Genomic DNA, 19,067 nt, shown 5'->3' with positions numbered 1-19,067 from the left:
GCCTCTGATTTTTATTCCTTGGCTTTTGACATTCTATAGAGTTTACTTTTGTGTTTGAACACCTTCCCCAGAGGAACCTAATGTCACAAAGATGAGGTGTATTGACTCTTCAGTGTATCTGTGGCTATAATGATGTCTGTCATAGAGTGTGCTCTGAGTACAGGTGTGTGCGTGTGTGTGTGTGTGTGTGTGTGTGTGTGTGTGTGTGTGTGTGTGTGTGTGCGTGTGTGTGTATAAACCTGGATGCTAAGGGGTCTAGAAGAATTGAACCTCAGACAAAATGATCTGAGGGAGAGAGACGTAAGCAACGAATTTAGATAAAAGAAAGCATTCTGTACTTTCTGTTCACACATACTGGGAGGACCATTATTGATAAAGCTTATGTGGGAAAGTTAGTAGCTTCCCACATCGCTGGCAGGAATGTCAAGTAGTATAACAGTAGTACAATCTGGCTGTTTCTCAAGCAGCCAGACATTAAGTCGCCATATGATCCACGTGATTGTATGATCCTACTTCTGGGTATAAACCCCACAGGACCGGAAGCAGAGACCCCATGTTTCTTGGATATCTGTGTCCACAGCAGCACATTCACAGGAGATGAACGGATCATCGAGATGTGGCTTACCCACACAGTGGAATATTACGCAGCCCGGAAAGGAGTGAAATGCTGACAAAAGTTACTGGATAGATGAACTCAGGCAACACCCTGCGTAAAGTAAGCTAGTCACAAAAGACAGGCACCATAAAGTCCCCGTTACAGAGGGTTCTGGACTGGGTGAATTCACAGAAATGGGAAACACAAGTTTCTAGGGGATGGAAGCAGGGCTTTAGGGCATAGAGTTCAGTTAAGGTAATGGACAAGTATTGAAAAATAGCTCATGGTGATGGCTGCCCAGTTCCATGAATGTGTGAATTGACACTGAACTGTATTTTTTAGATTAAAAAAATCGTATGGTGTGCATGTGGTGTCTGTGTGTGTGCCATTCGTCAGTGAGGGTGTGTGTGTGTATGTGGAGACCTAAACATCTTCCTCCATAATTCTCTACCTTATTTTTGAGGTAGAGTCTCTCATTGGTCCTTCTGTGCTTCCTTTGTTTTGGCTAAACCCAAGAGCTTTCCGTCTCTGTCCCCTGCTAGGCTTTTATGTGACTTTTGGGGTCAGAGCTCAGGTCTTCATGCTTGCCTAGCAAGCAGTTTACCCACGACGCCATCTTCCCAGCCTCCTGAACAGCACTCGTAGACATGGCTACAAAGTGTAAATTTTATACTGAAAAATCTCCCGAAGATAAAAAACCAAAGCATAAAACAAAGAGTTCTTGACTTTTGCCCGGCTCAGATCCTTCTGGGATAGGTTGCATTGCCCCAGATACAGTGGTCAGAGGTGGAGCCATGATGAGGGTGGGGCACAATGAGGGTGGAGCTGTGATGAGGGTGGGGCCTGCGGGCAGCCCAGAGATGAAAGGTCTGAGATGTCAAGAGGGTGGGGATGAAGGACCAATCCCAGGGGGCCAGAAGACCAGAGCAGAGAACATTCTAGCAGCATGAATGAGTCCAGGTTGGGAAACGTTCTCACCCCAAGTTTGAGTCCTGATATAAACTCTGCTGCACGTAATCAAGCACGTATACAGGAGTCTTGAGAGGAGACATAGGCACATGAGCACCAGTATTCGGCAGGATCTTACATGACACCCCCACCCTGGCTGTGTAATCCGTGCCTGTGAGATGCTATGAACACGCGTTCAGATCCTTCCAAACACATCCTAATCCCCACACCTGCCCGTGGCCACATGCGGTTAGATCCTCAAATAGAAACTGCCTTCTTCAGGGACAGGGCCTGCTCAACTTTAAATTGAGATAGCACAGCCACTTCTATGCATATAAAACTAGCTGGAGCCAGGGTTTTCAAGACAATGAAGTTAATTTAAAAGCCCACCTTTTATTGTACTAAAAAATAGTGAGATAAAAAAAACAATTAAGTTCGTAAAATAGCCCCACTGTTTCTTTTAATTCAATGAATGTTTTAAATTAATTGCATTTTTAAGATCACTGTTAACTCAATAAAATTAAGTTTTTAATTTAATGTAATTGTTTTGAACTCACTAAATAGGGGTGTGTGTGTGTGTGTGTGTGTGTGTGTTTAATTGACTTGATGTTTTGCTATTATGGCCGGAATCGTCTTCTCTCTGCACTTGGGCAATTCTACACACTATCCTGAAAAGTGTGACTATCTGTGCAGCTGGGGCTTGTGCACACTCACGCACACACTTAGATACTGGAGGCATACACTCAGCTTCAAGAGCACAATACACTCATTCCTACACACTTCAGACACTCGGCTATTGCATGTACACAGTCACGTCGTCGTACAGTACCACACTGCCTTACACAGCCAGGACTCTATATCCCATGGTCTAGCCCTGTCCGTATCACAGAGGGTTGTCTGCACCACGCATACACGTGTATGCTTGACCCAGGGCTATCTTTGTCTAGTTATATCTCTGTGCACTCGACCGAGGGCTATCTATATCACAACAGACACCTATGCACACGACCCAGGGCCACGCACGCCACGGTATGCTTGTACACAAGACCACAACTACGCACACTGGCAGAAGCCCTGGGCGAGCACTCAAGTGCCCCTGATGTACATCTCCATTTCACGAATTTATACAAATCTTGACATACCTTCCCTCTCTCTCCCTGTCACTCACTTTTCTCTCTTCTTCTTCCTTTTCTTTCTCCCTACATCTCCCTCCCTCCCAAACATGCACACTCGGGATTTAAATCAATCTTAACAATATTTCTTTGAAGCATTAAGAAATCAATAGGGCTGATTGCAAATTTATGTCATAGAGCAGGGGTGATCCATCTCACGGAGAGTCCTAAAGCGGAGTGACTTATCTTTCAAGTGAATCTTTATTTTTCATTAATCTGTTCTCTGTGTGAAAAAAAAAATCCCCATGAGAAGTCAGTGCCCAAATTTATTGACTTGCTGGTTCATTCTGAAGTTCTAACTTTCTAATCAATTTTATTTTTCATTATGAGACTTTTAGAGAAATAAATTTGATTCTAAATTTTTATCGACCTCGGCTCTGGGTCAGAACTTTGTAGCAAATGCCTCGGTGGTGTTTTACACAGTTCTCTGACTCCACCTCGGGGCTCCCTCTGTGTAGTCCCAAGAGATGAGTTCAGAACTGCTGACAGGAGTGGGGGCGGGGAATTGGCCTTACCTTCAGCTTCTGGAAAAGCTCTGGGGCCCAGATCTGAATCTCGAGGGCTTTTTCTAGGGGGCCATGCATCTCTGTGAGGGATTTCTGAATCAGGTTAATGGACATGGGAAGAATGATCCCAAATGTGAGTGGCTCCCTTCATGATGTCCCTACTGAATGAAGAGGAACAAGTGTGCTTGGTGACTGTGCACACTACCTTGTGCTCCTTCCCACTGTGATGGACCGATCCCTCAAACTATGAGCCCAAATTGACCCTCTGTCCTTAATTTGCCGACATCAAATATTTTATCACAGCAGCAACAAAGGGCAGCTGATACGAGGCACCAGGTAGAAGCACATCTTCTGGCCACTTCTCTCAGGAGGGAAGAGACAAGGCTGTCCCTGCTGTGTGAGCGTGCACACACATATGGAAGACTGAAGATCCATGAAGATGAAGTCACCCCAAGGTCCATGTCAAGACTGGAATGCACTTGGAGGACTGAGGTCATGTCCAAAGAAGGCTCCCCAACCCCCAGTATACTGTAGTGGAGAGATTGGTCTGGGAATCCAGTCTGTGTGCCTTGGACTCTGTTATACTTGAGCAACTATAGGCAAGTCACCTCGCATCTCAATACCCTTGGCCTCCTCAGCTGGCTGCTGATATAAGTACCTTTCCAGTCACCCTCAAGAATAGAGAGAGGGCCAGACGAGTTCCTGTCGGAGCAAGTCCTAGGGACTAGATGCTGAAGAGTTTCAGGAAGGCATGAAGTTACTGGGTCATCTGTGTATGTGGAAGGACAGGGGACAGGGCCAGAGCTCCCCAGGAGTACTCCAACCCTTGGTCCTGCTCATCTCTTGGTTCATCCATGGAGCCTCCTCTAAGACATCCTTAAGCAGCAGCTGCCTCAGCTGCCTGTGTTCTCAGGCCCTTGCAGCGCCTGTGCACACTGGTCACTAACCTCTTTTCTCTGAAACCTTCCCCAGCCCTAGAAGGCCAGCTAGGGTTTCAAAAACAACCCCGGGGTGGAAAGATGGCTCAGTGGGTAAAGGCACTTGGTGCTAAGTGTGATCGTTTGAATTGTATCGCACAAACCCATGGGGTAGAAGAAGATAACTGACTCCCACAAATTGTTTTTGCTTTCTTCCCTCAGCATACACGCTGTGGGACACATGAGTGTGTGAGCATTTGTAAACCCCCCCCCCACACACACACTCACACTCCTCTCTGATCTTACCCTGATGCTGTAGGAGGGGAGTGTTGCACAAAATCAAACCGAGTTCCTACCCTCTAGTGTGGTAACATTGGGTTTAAGGATGAACTGCTAGGTGGGCAGAACCGTATCGGCACTGGCAAGTTCTTCATTTCATCCCTTGCCAGGTGTGGTCCCTCGCCAGATGGCCAGGATGTGAGGGAGCAATGACTGAGAAGGGACCTTCCTTTTACCTTCCTCTCCTCCCATCCTCCTCCCACTGTACCTGTGCCTAATGAGAAAACAGACATGGGTACTGTATGAAAAGAGACTAGTGAGCCTGCCGGATTCAGGGGGTTGGAAGAGGGGCAGGCAAGATGGCTTCTCACTTACCTTCCAGGTCACCTGGATGCTCTGTGAAGTCACTGGTTGCAAGGTGACATCCATGGGAGGCCCATCAGGAGCTGGGGACATAGAAGAGGCAACACTAAGTCACGTCTTGGGGGAGGAAACAACCGTGTGTCCTCATGTCCACCCGAAGAACCGTTGAGGAGGGGGAAGTCCACACACAGGTGACAGAGTCGGTGGCCATTTATCAGAGTGGGACCTGGCAGTTTAAACTTTATAATCGTTCATAACATTGTGCTCCGATGTCTTAGGAATGTTTGTGTATCATTTTGTTTTACAATAACACACATAAGAAAGTACAGTAAAGGGAAATCTTGTTCAAATTTTTGTTAAAAAATCTGGGGCCAGGTGGACAGCTCAGCCAGTAAGTATTGTAACTCCAAGGGCATGTGTTCTATTCCCAGAACCTGTGTAAAAAAATTTGAGTGTAGTGGTTAACACTGCCAGCCCCACCCCCAGACAGGCAGAAGCAGATAGATCCCTGGGGCTTGCTGGCCAGCCAGCTTAGTCTGTTTGGTGGATTTTAGGACAGTAAAAGACTTTGTCTCAAAAAAGGGTGGATAGTACCTCAGGAACCTACCTGAGGCTGTCCTCTGATATATACCCATCTATAAGGGTGTGTGAATCTGCTTGCTCCCTCCTGACACCCCAACATACCTTACACACACACATGCACACACACACACACACACACACACACACACACACACACACACACACACACACACACACACACACACACACACACACACACACACACACACACGCAATGTGACAAAGGCCACTGCCCCAGAGGACTCAGACTATTTGCCTTGCAGAGCCCTGCATCTTTCCTACATAGGCTGGAGCCCAGGAAAGCAAGACAGGACCACGGACAGCTCCTTCCCCATTCCCCCCAAACCAAGAGGGAAAAAACCGGTAGAACAAAAACAACCCCTCAGAAAACTGTGGCCTCTCTTTGACTCACAAAAGACATTTCTGGATCTCTCTCTCTACCCTCTCCAAACTACAAGCCCAGTGTGAATTAGCAGGGTTGGTGGAGATGGTGTCCGTAAGTCCCAGGACTGTGGGCAGCGGGGGCGGGGTAGAGGAGAGGTGCTCACCGGCTTCCTCTGTACTGATAGTAAGCTCCTTGCTCGGCTCGCTGCGCCCAATCTTGTTGAAGGAGTACATGCGGATGCTGTACACCGATGCTGGGTGTAAATCTACGATGTTCGCCTGGTTGATGGTTGGGGAGATGTTACGGGTGGACTGCTTAAAATCCCATGAATCTGCAAAGGAGACAACCATTTCAAAACACACCCAGCCTTGAGAACTCTGGGACCTGTCCCCACCTCAGCCTCAAGTGTCCACCTATGCTAGTTTTTGGATGCCAGAGGGGCCCAGCTTACATCAACAGCAGAGAGAGAGGAGAAGCCTTAGTAATTTCACAGGGACTATAAAGGGTCCTTTGAAGAAGCTCCAGCTTGGGAGAAGCCAGACTTCCCTTTGTCCTGCAAGCCTGTGAGCTGAACTGAAGATGAGAACAGATAGGATGCTTTCTAATGTCCACTAAGGTCATCACTTGCTCAGTAACCCCTGGTCTGCTGGACGGTGCCTTTCTTATTGCATCTTTTGGTACATGTGAGATTTACCATCCTCACTGTGAGATACCCATTCATCCAGCATCCCTGTGGGAAAGGGGAAGTGAGGACCCCTCCCCCTTCCCCCTGCTCTCTGCTTCTGTATCTCCCTTCCTTGTGCACCTGTGACAGGATCTGAGAGTTCTGTGTGAGGCTGGAGGGGACGGATCAAGTGCCAGAGTGCACAGCCCAACCCTACTCTCTTTCCTGCAGCAGCTACAAAGATGTAAGGTAGCAGAATCTTCAGAACGAGGGGCCAACAGAAAGGATTAATGTGTTCACAATTCAATTCATGCAAGGAGACTGGCAGTCCACTCCAGGGCTAATGTTTAGCAAAATTGTAGAACACGGAAAATGCCAGATAAATGCAACTCAGGGATCCTGTGGCTGTAAACATTATGCATCTCCAGAGGAACTCAGCCATCCACCCATGCTTGCTGTCCCCACCAGGGGACTCTAGAACAAGATGAAGCAGGGTTGCAGTTACAATGATGGCTGAGCCAGGACTTTCCCAACCCAGAGGGCTTGATCAAGTGCCTCCCTCCTCCTTAGCACTTTGGGGGGAAAATGGCAAAGACCCAGGAATCCAGCTGAGAGTAGAGCTTAAAAGTGTTTTCTGGGCATGGTCAGATAGCCCTGCTCATACTGATGGGCTGTGCTTGGAAATCCACTGTGGCATGCAGTGTTCTGGAAAAGTCTCAGTGGGAAAGGTTAGGCCACATTTCCACAGTTTAATTCTGAAGGCAGGAAAGGAGGTTACAACTGTAGGCCGATTTTAGGAAGATATTTTAAATGCATGTGTGCACCCAAGTGTGTTAGCATGTATGCATGTGTGCACCCAAGTGTGTTAGCATGTATGCATGTGTGCACCCAAGTGTGTTAGCATGTATGCATGTGTGCATCCAAGTGTGTTAGCATGGATGTGGAGGCTGGGGGATAATCTCAGTGTTCCTCAGTTACCTTCTATCAAAGGGTTTTTTTTTTTCTTTTTTGAGACAGGGGCTCTGACTGAACCTAGAAGTCACTATCAGGTTAGACTGCTTTGCTTGTATGCTCCTGAGACCCCCTGTTGCTGCCTCCCCTAACTGGGTTGCACGTGTGTGCCACTGTACTTGGCATTTTAATGGGGTGTCTGGGGATTGAAGTCTAGACCTTGTGTTTGCTGCTGAGTAGGCTAGCTCTCAGCCCTTAAGAAGATTCTTAAGACTCTCTGTTACGTTTTAAAATAAACGCATGGATCTCTGTATGTGCGTGCGTATGAGTACACACATGTGTGCACGCAATACAGGGAATCATGTGCGTATGGAGGTTAGAGGACAACTTGCAGGAGTCTGTTTTCCCTACCATGTGAGTTTGTTCACTGAGCCAGCTTGACAGTCCAAAATACACATATACATGCACGCACACATGCATACATACATACATACATACATACATACATACATACATACATACGCACACACATACATTTATGTATGTAGCCTGAACACATCAGAATCCTACGATTTCATTTCTGGTTAAATGAGGTCTTGATTCCTTTAGAAACACAGCTTTCAGCTGCACAGGCTTAGCATCTGTGGAGGGCATCGGCCCAACTCCAGCCTGTAGTTTTGCATTTAATTCATCGGTTGCTGGAGCCAAGCTAATGACGTGGCAGTCTGCGGATGCTCAGAAACACATTATTTTCTTCTTGTCTTTAAAAACACCCCAGCCACCCAGAGAGCCACTCTGTGGCTGACAGGTGAAGCTAGAATTGCAAATAGCAGGTCCCTACCTGCTGTGGATGCCCGTTTGATTCAGGATGGAACGGACTAGCCATGGGGAGGCAGGTGCTCATGGCTCTGTATGTGGGGTCCTGGGAGCTGGTGCCAGCTCACAAATCACATTGGGTTTGCCCGTGTTTATGGGAGCGGGAGAGTGATCAGAAGTCAGTGCATTCATTTTTGATGAGCTCAGGCAAAGGGAAGAGCCACGTGGGATGTGTCTGAAAACAGGGGCCACAAAGAGGTACTGACATCCGCCAGGCACCTGTCGGTTCCAGGGGCAGCGGTGGATGGCTTAGAAATGCACCATTGACTCGTCGTGCCTTCCTCTGATGTCGGGGCTGTATTTCCACTGCACAGGAGCCTTTGCAGCAGCAAGTCCCATCACCCGCTTGGCCTGTCAATGGGCCCTGCCCATCTCCTTCTCCCTTTCCCCCTTTCTCTGAACCGCTCCTCTCTAGGCTTTCTGAGAAAGCTCTTGGATTCTGCTTCTCTCCTGGGCCTGTTCTGCTGGCAGTCTGCAGCTGCAGCCCCCTGAGCCTAACCTCAATGGACGCTTGCTTCCAGGTTCCAACCTATGCCTTCCTCCTCACACACCACGCACTCCTCATACACAGGCTTTCCCTTCTCTCTTCTCTACTATCAGGTCTGATAGCTTTTATGCCCCATGTGCTCTTGACTATATAAGGGCTCTCTCCATTGATATCCCTAACCTGGCCCAAATCATCATTGTCATCTCTCGGTTTTCTCTCTCAGTCTTCTCTCCAGCTAATTGCGTGTCTGCTACCCCTCCCCCTATGGGCCCCATGGCTGTCATTCCTCCTGCATATATAGCTGAGCCCCTCTCAAGGGCATGTACTGTACTTAGGCTCCTTTCAACGCACAGACCAGATCCTGCCGTCTCCTCTCACGAAGCTCTTCAATCTCTTTCCCTTGCTACTGGGTAAAGAGGAAGTTTTACAGCAGGACCAAGCCCTGTGGCCTGGATCATGTCCCTCTCCTCAGCCTCCCAAGGAGCATACACTGTAGCCATTGCACAGCATCATAGTTTGAAGCTCGCTGTTTTAGGAGCGTTGCCCAAGAAGGCCCCCAGTCCTCTGAAGACAGGAGTCATGTCTAAGGCTTTGGTCCTTACCCCCGCATTTCAAGTATTGACTTCTCAAAACCTATCACTGGCTTTTAGATCAGAGCCACCTTTTTGGGTTTTTACTTTGAATTTGGAGTCCCTCTGGGTTTTGCTTTCCTTCCCCTGCCTTCCTCATTTGCCAGTCTCGGAATGAAGGGGATTGTCTGTCCCAGATAGCAGCTCCTCGCCTTCTCCTATCCCTTGTTTGTAGGTAGATTTGACCTTGTGTCCCCCTCCCCCTTTTATTTTGTTTTTTTTCAAGACAGTTTCTTTTTGTACCCTTGGCTGTCCTGGGGTTTGCTCTGTGGATCCTCAGACTCACAGAGATCCTCCTGCCTCTGCCTCCTGAGTGCTGGGATTAAAGGTGTTCCCCACCACCGCCTCGCTCCCAAATCATTTTTTTTTATGTTGGCTTAGAACACCTGTCTCCCGGAGACCCTTCATGGCTAATGCGTCCGAGTCATGTTTGGAGGGCTCTCCTGCGTTTCCAGACTTGATCATGGCCTTCTCTCTGACGCTGAACAGTTCAACTCCGGGGCCTGTTTTCTTCTGCTCTCTTTTCTGCTCTCTGGGAGCCCTGTGCTGGATTTGTTGAAGATTGTCTCTTTAATATTCCCTTTCATATGTGCCTGCCTTGCCCACATTAACATATTTCATTAAGGGCTCTCTCATCCTTCCTTCATCAAAGGGTTTATGATGCAAAATGTTCTCCTTAAAAAGTAAGGAAGTGGCTGGGGAGATGGTTGTGCCTATTTCTCAGAAGGCTGCTCGCTGAGAGGAGCCTGGGCCTTGGCCGTTCCAGATGCCACTTCACTGCAGAGGGTTCAGGGGAAGACAAGATGCCTTGAGGGGAACACGAATCCAGCCTCTGCACCTGATTCCTCCTCGAGTCCCACTTCCAAAGCACGCCTCCTGCACGGCACTCTCTCAGTGTCACAGGGATTCTTGGGGGTCACAGCAGCAAATGGCAACATCTCACACCTCAGTTCCCACAGAACAACACTTGAAACCATGTTACCATGGGGCCAGCACAGTCCCCAAGCTGGCTGGCCCCTAAGACAGTGTTCTTGGCTTTGAGGGCGATCCTCAGACAAGCCAGTCCCCCTGTCCTGTGCTTGGTGAGCAGAGGCAAATGTGGCATCTGCATTTTTCAGTGCGCACAGCACCGTCTGACAGATTTGTGTGGACGGTGCTATTTATCATTCAGACTCATGTATTATTACTCTACTGCCTGGGGCCGGGAAAAGACAGCGTGAACATGGTGGCTTAGAAAGGGCAGGCTTGGTAATTTCCCTTGGAAAATTAACATGATGAGCAACGTGGCAGAAAACCTGGCCAAGGTGCGGGGCATCGTGAGCAGACGGTCGAGACCCAGCTTGGGTGTGGTCTGGGGCAGGAGGTGGGGGGGCAAAGACACAAAAAGAGAGCCATGGAAGTTTTCATGTTCCATTCATCCTCATCACTTCCCTGAGAATAAGGGATTCCCATCTCCACTTTGCAAAGGGTTAGGCTTGTGAGCTTGTCTAGCCTTTAAGAGGCCCTGGCTGCTTTAGTCCCCAACACCACAAAACAAAAGGAAAAGCAAGAATTCTGTTTACGGTACTGCACACTCATAATCTTAGCATTTGGGAGGCTGAGGCAGGAACATAGCAAGTTTGAGGACAGCCTGAGCCCTCCAGAGAGTTCTAGGCCAGCCTGGCTTCAGGGCAGGATCTTGACTCAAAAATCACCCTACCTTCTATGAAAAATGAAGAGAGATGCTCAAAGATGCTTTAGAAATCTTGCTAAAGGCCACACAATTCTGATATTTGGTCACTCTAAGTCTACAGTTTTAGGAATGATTGACATTAGATAACACACATGCATGCGCACACGCACACGCACGCACACATAAGCACACACATGCGTGCACACACACACATGCCCACTTCCTTCTTTTGAGTCATTCTTCTGTTCCCTTGGATACAGCCCTCCGTCCTCATGCAACACAGTTAACAGTGAATTGCATTTGATTGGATAGTGCTGTGTAATGGTTCTGAAAGTGTGTGCGCGTGCGTGGGCCGTTACGTTCCCTCTCCAAGGGCAACGTTCTGCTTCCTAATTCATTCTCTTTTCTCTACTACATGACTTTTGCATGATTCTGGGGGCAGTGGGAAGATTGGCACGCGCGGTCCATGTGGCTGACTGACAGACATAAATTTCAGCCTGTGAGTCCCATGGGGCTCTAAACTGCCACATGAGGCTTTTGAGCTATCGGGGGAGGGGAGAGTACAGCTGCCAAGGGCTCCCTCTAGCCTTACACCAGCCGCTTCTAGAATTCTCCACAACCTTCCTCCATCAGACATTCTTCATTCTGCACCCACTTTATAGACCGAGAAACTGCGCCGTGCTCACATCCTTTGTCTCGGTGACAGCGAACTAATGTTCTCATGGAGCCCTTGCACCAATGTGCCAGGATGGGCCAGGTGCTTGGGTAGGTGGGCTCTTCTGGAGCCGGCCTCTGGATCTCTAAGTGTGCAAGGCTTGTGTGTGCAGGGGACATCTGTGAAGCTTTACTCCAGCCTTCCCGCTCCCGTCCAGCCTACTCCTCACGGCCCTTCTATTCAGTAAGAGTCAGAGGAGGATGGGGTTGGGAGATGTAGTATGGACATATTTAAGAATACCAGTTTCACGGGCTGCCTCTCTTAGGTGATGCTCTCAGTGAGTGTGGCTCCTCTGAGCCAAGCAGTGCCCTAGGAAGGGTTTCCATTCATTCAAGAGGTTCGTCTGGGGAAGGGGCGAGTTAGGGAACAGGCAGCAGCGCAGTCCGGGAGGAGGGCAGAGCAGCAGTCACAAAGAACACAGGAGCAGGGAGCCAAGATCTCCTGGGCACCCGCTACCCACTGACTGGGCACCATCCCACAGGAGTGACATGTGCCTCTGGGACGCTCGTGCTCAGCTTCTCGAGAGGCCTGGATGTGAGTCAGACACACCCAGCCTCCTTGCACCGCTGTCTCTACCGTTACCATCTACAGCACTTCAAGTGCCTCTTTGCTCTGCTCTTGGATGTCAGCTTTTAGCATGCATCCATCCTCGGGGGGTAGGGGGTGGGAGCTATGCTGTTCCAGCCTCTTGGGAGCTCAGACATGGTTCCACAGAGCAGAAGCTCAGCTTGAAGGCTGTCCTCCTATCCCTGCTCCAAAGCACACCGGCGGCCATAGTGTAGTGCCCGTGCATGGGGTCTGTGGAGCCTAAGCTGCTCCTTGCCTGGCTCCGAGCTTCTGTTTTCTCTGCAGGCAGCGTGTTCTGTCAGTTAGTCCTCCAGACGTCGCTTAGAGAGGTGTCCACCAAAGACCAGGCAGGGCCCTTCCTGATGATCCTTGGCAGGTGTATTTCTTCTTGGCATTCAATGTGATGATCCCTGGGCGTCTGTCTATAGCTAGACTGGGGCACGTCACAGTGCCTCGCAGTGATTTGGCAGCAGCATAGAGCTTCTGGGGCTGTAGAAGGCAGCTCTAGGGAAGGTCTCTGGGAGTAGGGACCCAGTGATCCCATAGCACTGATCTCCAACCCACTTGCCTTCCTAAACCAAGACCGTCCAGGTGACCCCGCAAACCCATGACATCCCCACAGAGCACTTGACGCTAAACACCTCTAAGTCAGACCGTGAGTGAGAATCATGCTCCAATAAGACAGTAATTATTATTATGGGCGGGACCGATCTTTCCCTGCCACCGGTGTATCTCAGTCTCTACCCTAGCTCCCGAAGTTAGCCATTGTCCCCTCTCTCTGGGGGAGTGACTGTACACGTGACGGGTGCTGGTGATTCTGTGGCAGGTGGGTGCTGCTCCTTCAGAGAGGCACAGGCAGGCTGTGTGCCACGAAAGGCCCCAGAGGGCAAACCCTTGCCATCTGCATCTGTCCCAGCACCTACCTGATTTGTTCTTGTACTCGATATCAAAGCCAGTGATGATACTGTTTCCATCAAATCTCTGAGTCCAACGCAGGTTCATGCTCCGGGCCTTCACCTCCCGGATCTCCAGCTCTGGGGGGTCAGGGGGCTCTGGGCGGTGACAGAAGAGGAACAAAGGTGAGATAGTAGCAGGCAGCTTGGCTGTGGGCCTCTGGGCCCTAGAGAAGGTGAAAGGGCGGGTGGGCAGGTGAATGTACCTTGCACAGTGAGCTGGATCAAACCCCGGTCCTCTCCGTATGAGTTGATAGCATGGCAGCTGAAGAACACGGAGTCCCCACGGTCGGCTGGCTTGAGCTGAGACATGACCAGTAGGAAGAGGAAAGGGAGGAGACAGGAGGGTATTTTAGAGGGGGGCATTTAGGGGGACTGGGAGGGAGGTTCAGAGGGGTTCTAGCTAAGACATCCCCTTGCAGAAGGATGTGTGCCCTGAGGACTCAAGCAGGGAGGAGGGTCATGAAAGAGACTGGGAACCCACATAAAGATTGCTGTGGTTGTCAGAAAGAAGACTTGAGGTTCTGGTGCAGAAATTTTTGGGTGGGAATGGTAGGTACCTTAGAAGGGGCAGGGAAGGGCTTCCGGCCTCCCATTTGCCTCCCTTGGATAGAGATGGACGGTGTCCCTAGGCTTGGGACTGGGCACCCACCTTAAGCGTGGAGACCACCTCATCGCCATTGTCCTTGGTAGCAATGGCATACCGCATGACACGGTCGGGATCAATGACGGTGTCCCCCTTCTCCCAGCGGATTATGATGGGCCGCTCGCCACGCGCAGTGCAGTTCAGCTCCTTGGCGTGGCCCTTGATGGCGATAGTGGTGTTGGGGTGCGACGTGATCATGGCTGGGACTGAGGAAGAGGAGGCAAGGGGATGTGAATATTCCAAGACCAGCCTGGGGGAGGTGGGAGTTGCTTGTGTGGCAGAAGTTCTGTCCCTCGCTCTGTTCCACCCCTGGCTACCCTGGATGTCCCACCTCTAAGCTCTGCCCTTTGCTGTTCAATCTCAGAGGACTTCCTCCCAGGAAGGGGCACCCTGTTCACCTGTCCCTGAAGCCCCTTGGTATCCAGGCCTGGTACTTTCCTCTCCTTCCCCTTTCAGTTCCAGGACCCTTCTATTGACACCAGTTTATTTTACATGTGCGACATAGTTACAAAGAAAGCCGGTTATATTGAAATACGGTTATGCAAATATTAAAAACACTAACAAGCAAACTTTGAATATTGTTTATCACACACCGGTATGTTCTGCTCTCATACTTTATGAGATGAGATCTGGTGGCAGGCCTTATAATTACTATCTTATATTACCCCTGCTTTTGCAGCTGTGGTGAGCACAAAGGCTATTCTGAGAGTTCCACAATAAATATGACATGAAAATATCTGTGCATCTCTATGGGTGACAGTCATACACACACACACACACACACACACACACACACACACGTGCATGCACACACACGTGTGCACATATACAGGCAGGTACACACACTGTCACTGCTGTGGTTTGTGGCTTATGTTCACTGGGAATCACTACATTTCAGTTTGAGGCTAACATCAAAAAGATGTGATTTCTCCACACTCAAACATTTGGCCCCATGGAATCATCTCTGTAGATGTCTGGGGCTTCTGTGGACCCCAGGTTCAGGGTCATGCTCTGAGGCCAGGGTCTCTGCTTGTCAGAGGGGCTGAGGTGTGTTTAGCTCCAATTTGTTCCAGGGGATGCCTGGTAGGGACATTATGAAAGAACTTCTAGCGGCAATAGGAGGGTCCACCCTCCCTGCCCCACCTGCTGATCCTGTGGTTTCACCCAGGCAGGGCCAAGGCCCTGAGTGGTCCCTAAGATGCCCTTTCCACTCGCATGACAAGGGGCTTTACCAACAGCTGGGCCCACTATGGACTTACGTGTCTTGACTAGAAACAGGGAGGGAGGATGGGCAGAATCTCTGAATCTTGGTCCACACCCTTGGGCTCCCACTTGACCATGAAGCACTGTGCCACACCTTGGGTAACACATTCCTGACATCCCAAATGGGGGGACTGGGAAGATAGAGCTAATTGTGGGCAACAGGATCAGGGGAGACATCTGAGGAGTGTTTCTAGAAATGTATGAGAAGGCACAGTCCACACTCGCCAGGAGCCTTTCTCTAAGGCCTAGGATGTGGAGTCTGCTCACAGTGGGTTCTGCAGATCACAGAGCAGCTCACGGTTGACCATCACTGGCTTGTTAGTGCGATGGTGGGTGAAAGAGACCCTGTCTTCTCTTGTCTCAAAACTTGGTTGACTGACATAAAGCCTGCTCCCTTCCAATGGCTCCTCCCGTTTTCTTGTGCTTGTGTGTGTGTGTGTGTGTGTGTGTGTGTGTGTGTGTGTGTGTGTGTGTACCCCAGAGCCCAGGAAGAGGCCACAGATTGATGTCAGTTATTGAACTCAGAGCTCACCAATTTGGCCAACCAGTCTGACCAGGGATTCCACTGTCTGTTTCCCCAGTGCTGGGGTTACAGTGATGCCATCATGCTCAGCTGGGTTTCGGGGATCAAACTCAGGTTCTCTTGCAACCAAGTCACTCTCCAGCCCTAACCCCCCTTCCCACTTTAATGGCTAGCGGAGACACTGGTCTTTCCAACTAACTCTTCACAGACAGCAGAAAGGAGAAAGGAGGAGTGGACCTGGAGGGGTCTAATCTCAGCTACCAACTGAGGGTGGAGGGATGATTTGAACAAGTGGAGGACAGCACCTGCTCCCTCAGGCTCCCCGAGATTACACCTCACAGCCAGCTATTCCCTCTGAGGCCTCCATGTGTCGATCTGATGCAGGGTGGGGCTGGGGGCAGCCCTAGCCCCAGGCCCCGTACCAATGTCTTAGCACATTCCTCTAGTCCAGGCTCATCAAATAACGAAGCAGATAAACTTTATAATGCACAGCATTACACCAGAATATACAATAAAACGCGAAAGACAAATAACGAGGTGTAAGTTATAATGAAGAAAAAGCCTGCAGTCAGAGACATCCAAGTATGAATTATTGACTAAGGTTTTACACTCTCAAGGATGTGCGCAGGAATATTTTTCCATCAAAGATTTGCATAATTCACTCGTATAAACCTGGGTGGAATATAGAGTGAGATTTTACATCGACAAGTCGAGCCTTGCACTGCAGATGCCTCCATGTTTTACGGGGAGGGTGGGAATGCTAGGGTAGGGGCGATGCAGCTGTTTCTGCAATTCCCGCAGGGAATGAGCAAGGCCTGGATCTGAATCCCTGGGTGGGTCTAGGGCCTAAGGTAGATGGGGGAGAGGTGATCTTATTCATGACTCTGCGTGTGTGTGTGTGTGTGTGTGTGTGTGTGTGTGTGTGTGTGTGTAGAAAAAGGAGGATGGGGGCAGCTTTAGCCTTTGCACAGGGTAAAGTCTGGAAGGGGAGGGGGACAGGGAGGAATAGTCCCAGGGAAAACATCTCAGCTCTGAGCCATGGTGAGAAGCTTGCTCATCTGGGCTCTGCCTTCCATGCAGGCCTCCAGTACCTTGTGTCAAGACACCTTCTATCCAGACACGACTTCATGCTGGGGCGTGCACCTTGCCAATCAGAGCACAGACCCCGTGTCAGATCCCACTCACCCTGTGGGTGCCGCACCTTTGAGCAGCGTACAGCCTGTGCCTCTGCTTCGGGTCACTTGTGTTTCCAAGCCGGGTTACCCAGAGACAGACTTATGGACAATCAGGGACAGCAGTGTCTCCAGAGATCTTCGGCTCCTCAGCCCTGCATAGCAACCACATCTGGGGCTGGCTGCCCATCGTCCGGTTGGCTGGATGCTTTTACAGTAACAAGTGCCCGGCACCACACCCTAGGGCTCTCCTGACTGCTAGCTCAAGGAAGCCATTGAAGGTGAAGAGGAGCGGAGCTTGAAGAATTTGGGGGCCAGGAGGCCTGACCTCCAGACTTGTCCCTACCAGCTTTGTAGGCCTCCAACACATTAAATTTGGTGTCCCTGTGTCCCACAGAACGGCTGTGGGGGCACAATAAACATATGGGTACTCGTAGGGCACCTGCCCTATCAGGCTCCATTTCCACTCACAAGTCACCCGTGTCCCACGCCAGCTCTGAGGGAAGCATTAACTAGGCCCACATGCACCAAACTTCTGGATTAAAATGTTTCTGGTAGATGATTCCACAGAATCACAGTGCCCAGATAAAGACCCACTCGACCGCACTGTATCCGTCAGCCACACGCATTGCTGAGCATCTGAAACATGGCGGGGCTGATTGAGAGGCACTATAAATGTAAAACAGACAGCAGACTTCAGAAATGTAAAGAGACGAGGGACATAAGACAGCTCACTTACGTTTTTATACTGGTGATGTATGTTGATACTGAGTTAAATGAGTGGTAGGATTACAACTTGTAATATTCTGTACAAGGGAAGAGACTTAGGCTCTTTAGGGAAGCCATTCGCCCCAAGGTCACTCCGATCGATAGCAGGCAGAAGCGCCCCTGAAAAGAGGGGGGAATGCTGAGCACAGTGGAGTACATCTGTAGCCCCAGCTATTGGGTTGCTGAGGCAGGAGGATTGTTCGAGACGGTTTGAGTAGTACAGTGAGGGCCACAAAGCAGAAGGAGGATGTGGAGAAGGTGGAGGAGGAAGTACAGAGAAGGAAGAGGAGAAGGGAGGAAGAGAGGGGCAGGGGGAGGGACTCCAAGACATATCTCGACAGACCATCACAAGCAGTCTTTCTCGTATTCTTGCACATTTACACGGTGCCATTACATGTGAGCCAGTGGGGTTTCTCCCCTATATGCCAAGGCCCTGGTGTGATTGCTTAACTGAGGGAACCATGAGTCGATACTTCCTCTGTATACGTTGTCTATACACACACACACACACACACACACACACACACACACACACACACACACACACGCACGCACGCACGCACACATGCCCTCCGTGGTCCTCTGCAGTGGTAAGCATGCCATATGGCAGCATATTCTGTGTGCTTTCCACGAGTGACCTCCTCAGAGGGACTCTGAGCTATTGTCCCCTATAGCGAGGCCCAGTCCCCTCCTGCTCCCTTTCTAGCTCCATGGCCTCCTTGGCACCTATAGCGCTCTGGTTGCCTAAAGCAACTGCTTCACTTTGGCTAGGCTCTCCTGATGCCAACCACAGGAAGTGAGTCTCATTAGACCCATTCTTCAGACAGAAACCTGAGGCTTCCAGCAGGGGCTATTCGCCCTGAGCTGTGGTGACAGAGCTGGCTGTCTCTCACCATCTGCCTCCCTGCCCTCCTTGCGTGCACTCTGTTTTTCAGAAATGGGATTGGGTTGTCACTAATGTGTGGCCTCTGTGCTTGCTGGTGCAGCCCTGGCATAGGACCCTGGGAAGGGAGGGAAGAACCGGAGTTTTAGGAACCCAGACAGAAGTGGGAATGATTAGGCAGAGGATAGAGTCCTGGGTGGATATACTAATGACAGCCTTGGATTGTCGTGCTGTTCCCTTTAGATGGGGAGGTGACCCTGAGAGACTTGTGGACAGCAGGCCCATTGCTTTCAGCTTTCCATCCCTATGCCATTAAGTGATACTGAGTGCCCAACATGGGACAAATGTTGGTAGAGGGCACAGCAGCAACCTGGTAGATTCCAAGTCATTCCCTGACTCCATGACTATCACATGCAGACACTTCTCCGGCAAGGCTCCCCAGCGGACATGCTCTCCTGCATGCTGCATCCTGGGTCTAATGGGGAGACTCCTGGATAGAAGTCTCTGTGGGCCCTAACCTGGCGCATATCCACGAAAAGGAAGTTCTGTGG

The 19,067-nt window shown here is 50.0% G+C and overlaps 1 protein-coding gene across 3 annotated transcripts in view; it reads right to left on the bottom strand.

The window, feature by feature from the left end:
* Dscaml1 (DS cell adhesion molecule-like 1) overlaps positions 1-19,067 on the bottom strand; it is a 316,941-nt gene that overhangs the window by 33,722 nt on the left and 264,152 nt on the right. For all 3 annotated transcript variants that reach the window (XR_015626613.1, NM_001108141.1, XM_087561891.1), the window contains 5 exon segments: positions 13,914-14,113; positions 13,468-13,564; positions 13,232-13,360; positions 5,911-6,078; positions 4,793-4,863 (listed from right to left, as the gene is read on the bottom strand). Coding sequence is in view for 2 of the 3 variants with exons in the window: in NM_001108141.1 (NP_001101611.1) it covers positions 4,793-4,863; positions 5,911-6,078; positions 13,232-13,360; positions 13,468-13,564; positions 13,914-14,113 (665 nt within the window). In the remaining variant the exon portion in view is untranslated.

Source organism: Rattus norvegicus, chromosome 8 (assembly GCF_021556685.1).
Source record: "Rattus norvegicus strain SHRSP/BbbUtx chromosome 8, alternate assembly SHRSP_T2T, whole genome shotgun sequence".
NCBI lineage: Eukaryota > Metazoa > Chordata > Mammalia > Rodentia > Muridae > Rattus > Rattus norvegicus.
This window is presented reverse-complemented; position numbering and strand designations above follow the sequence as displayed.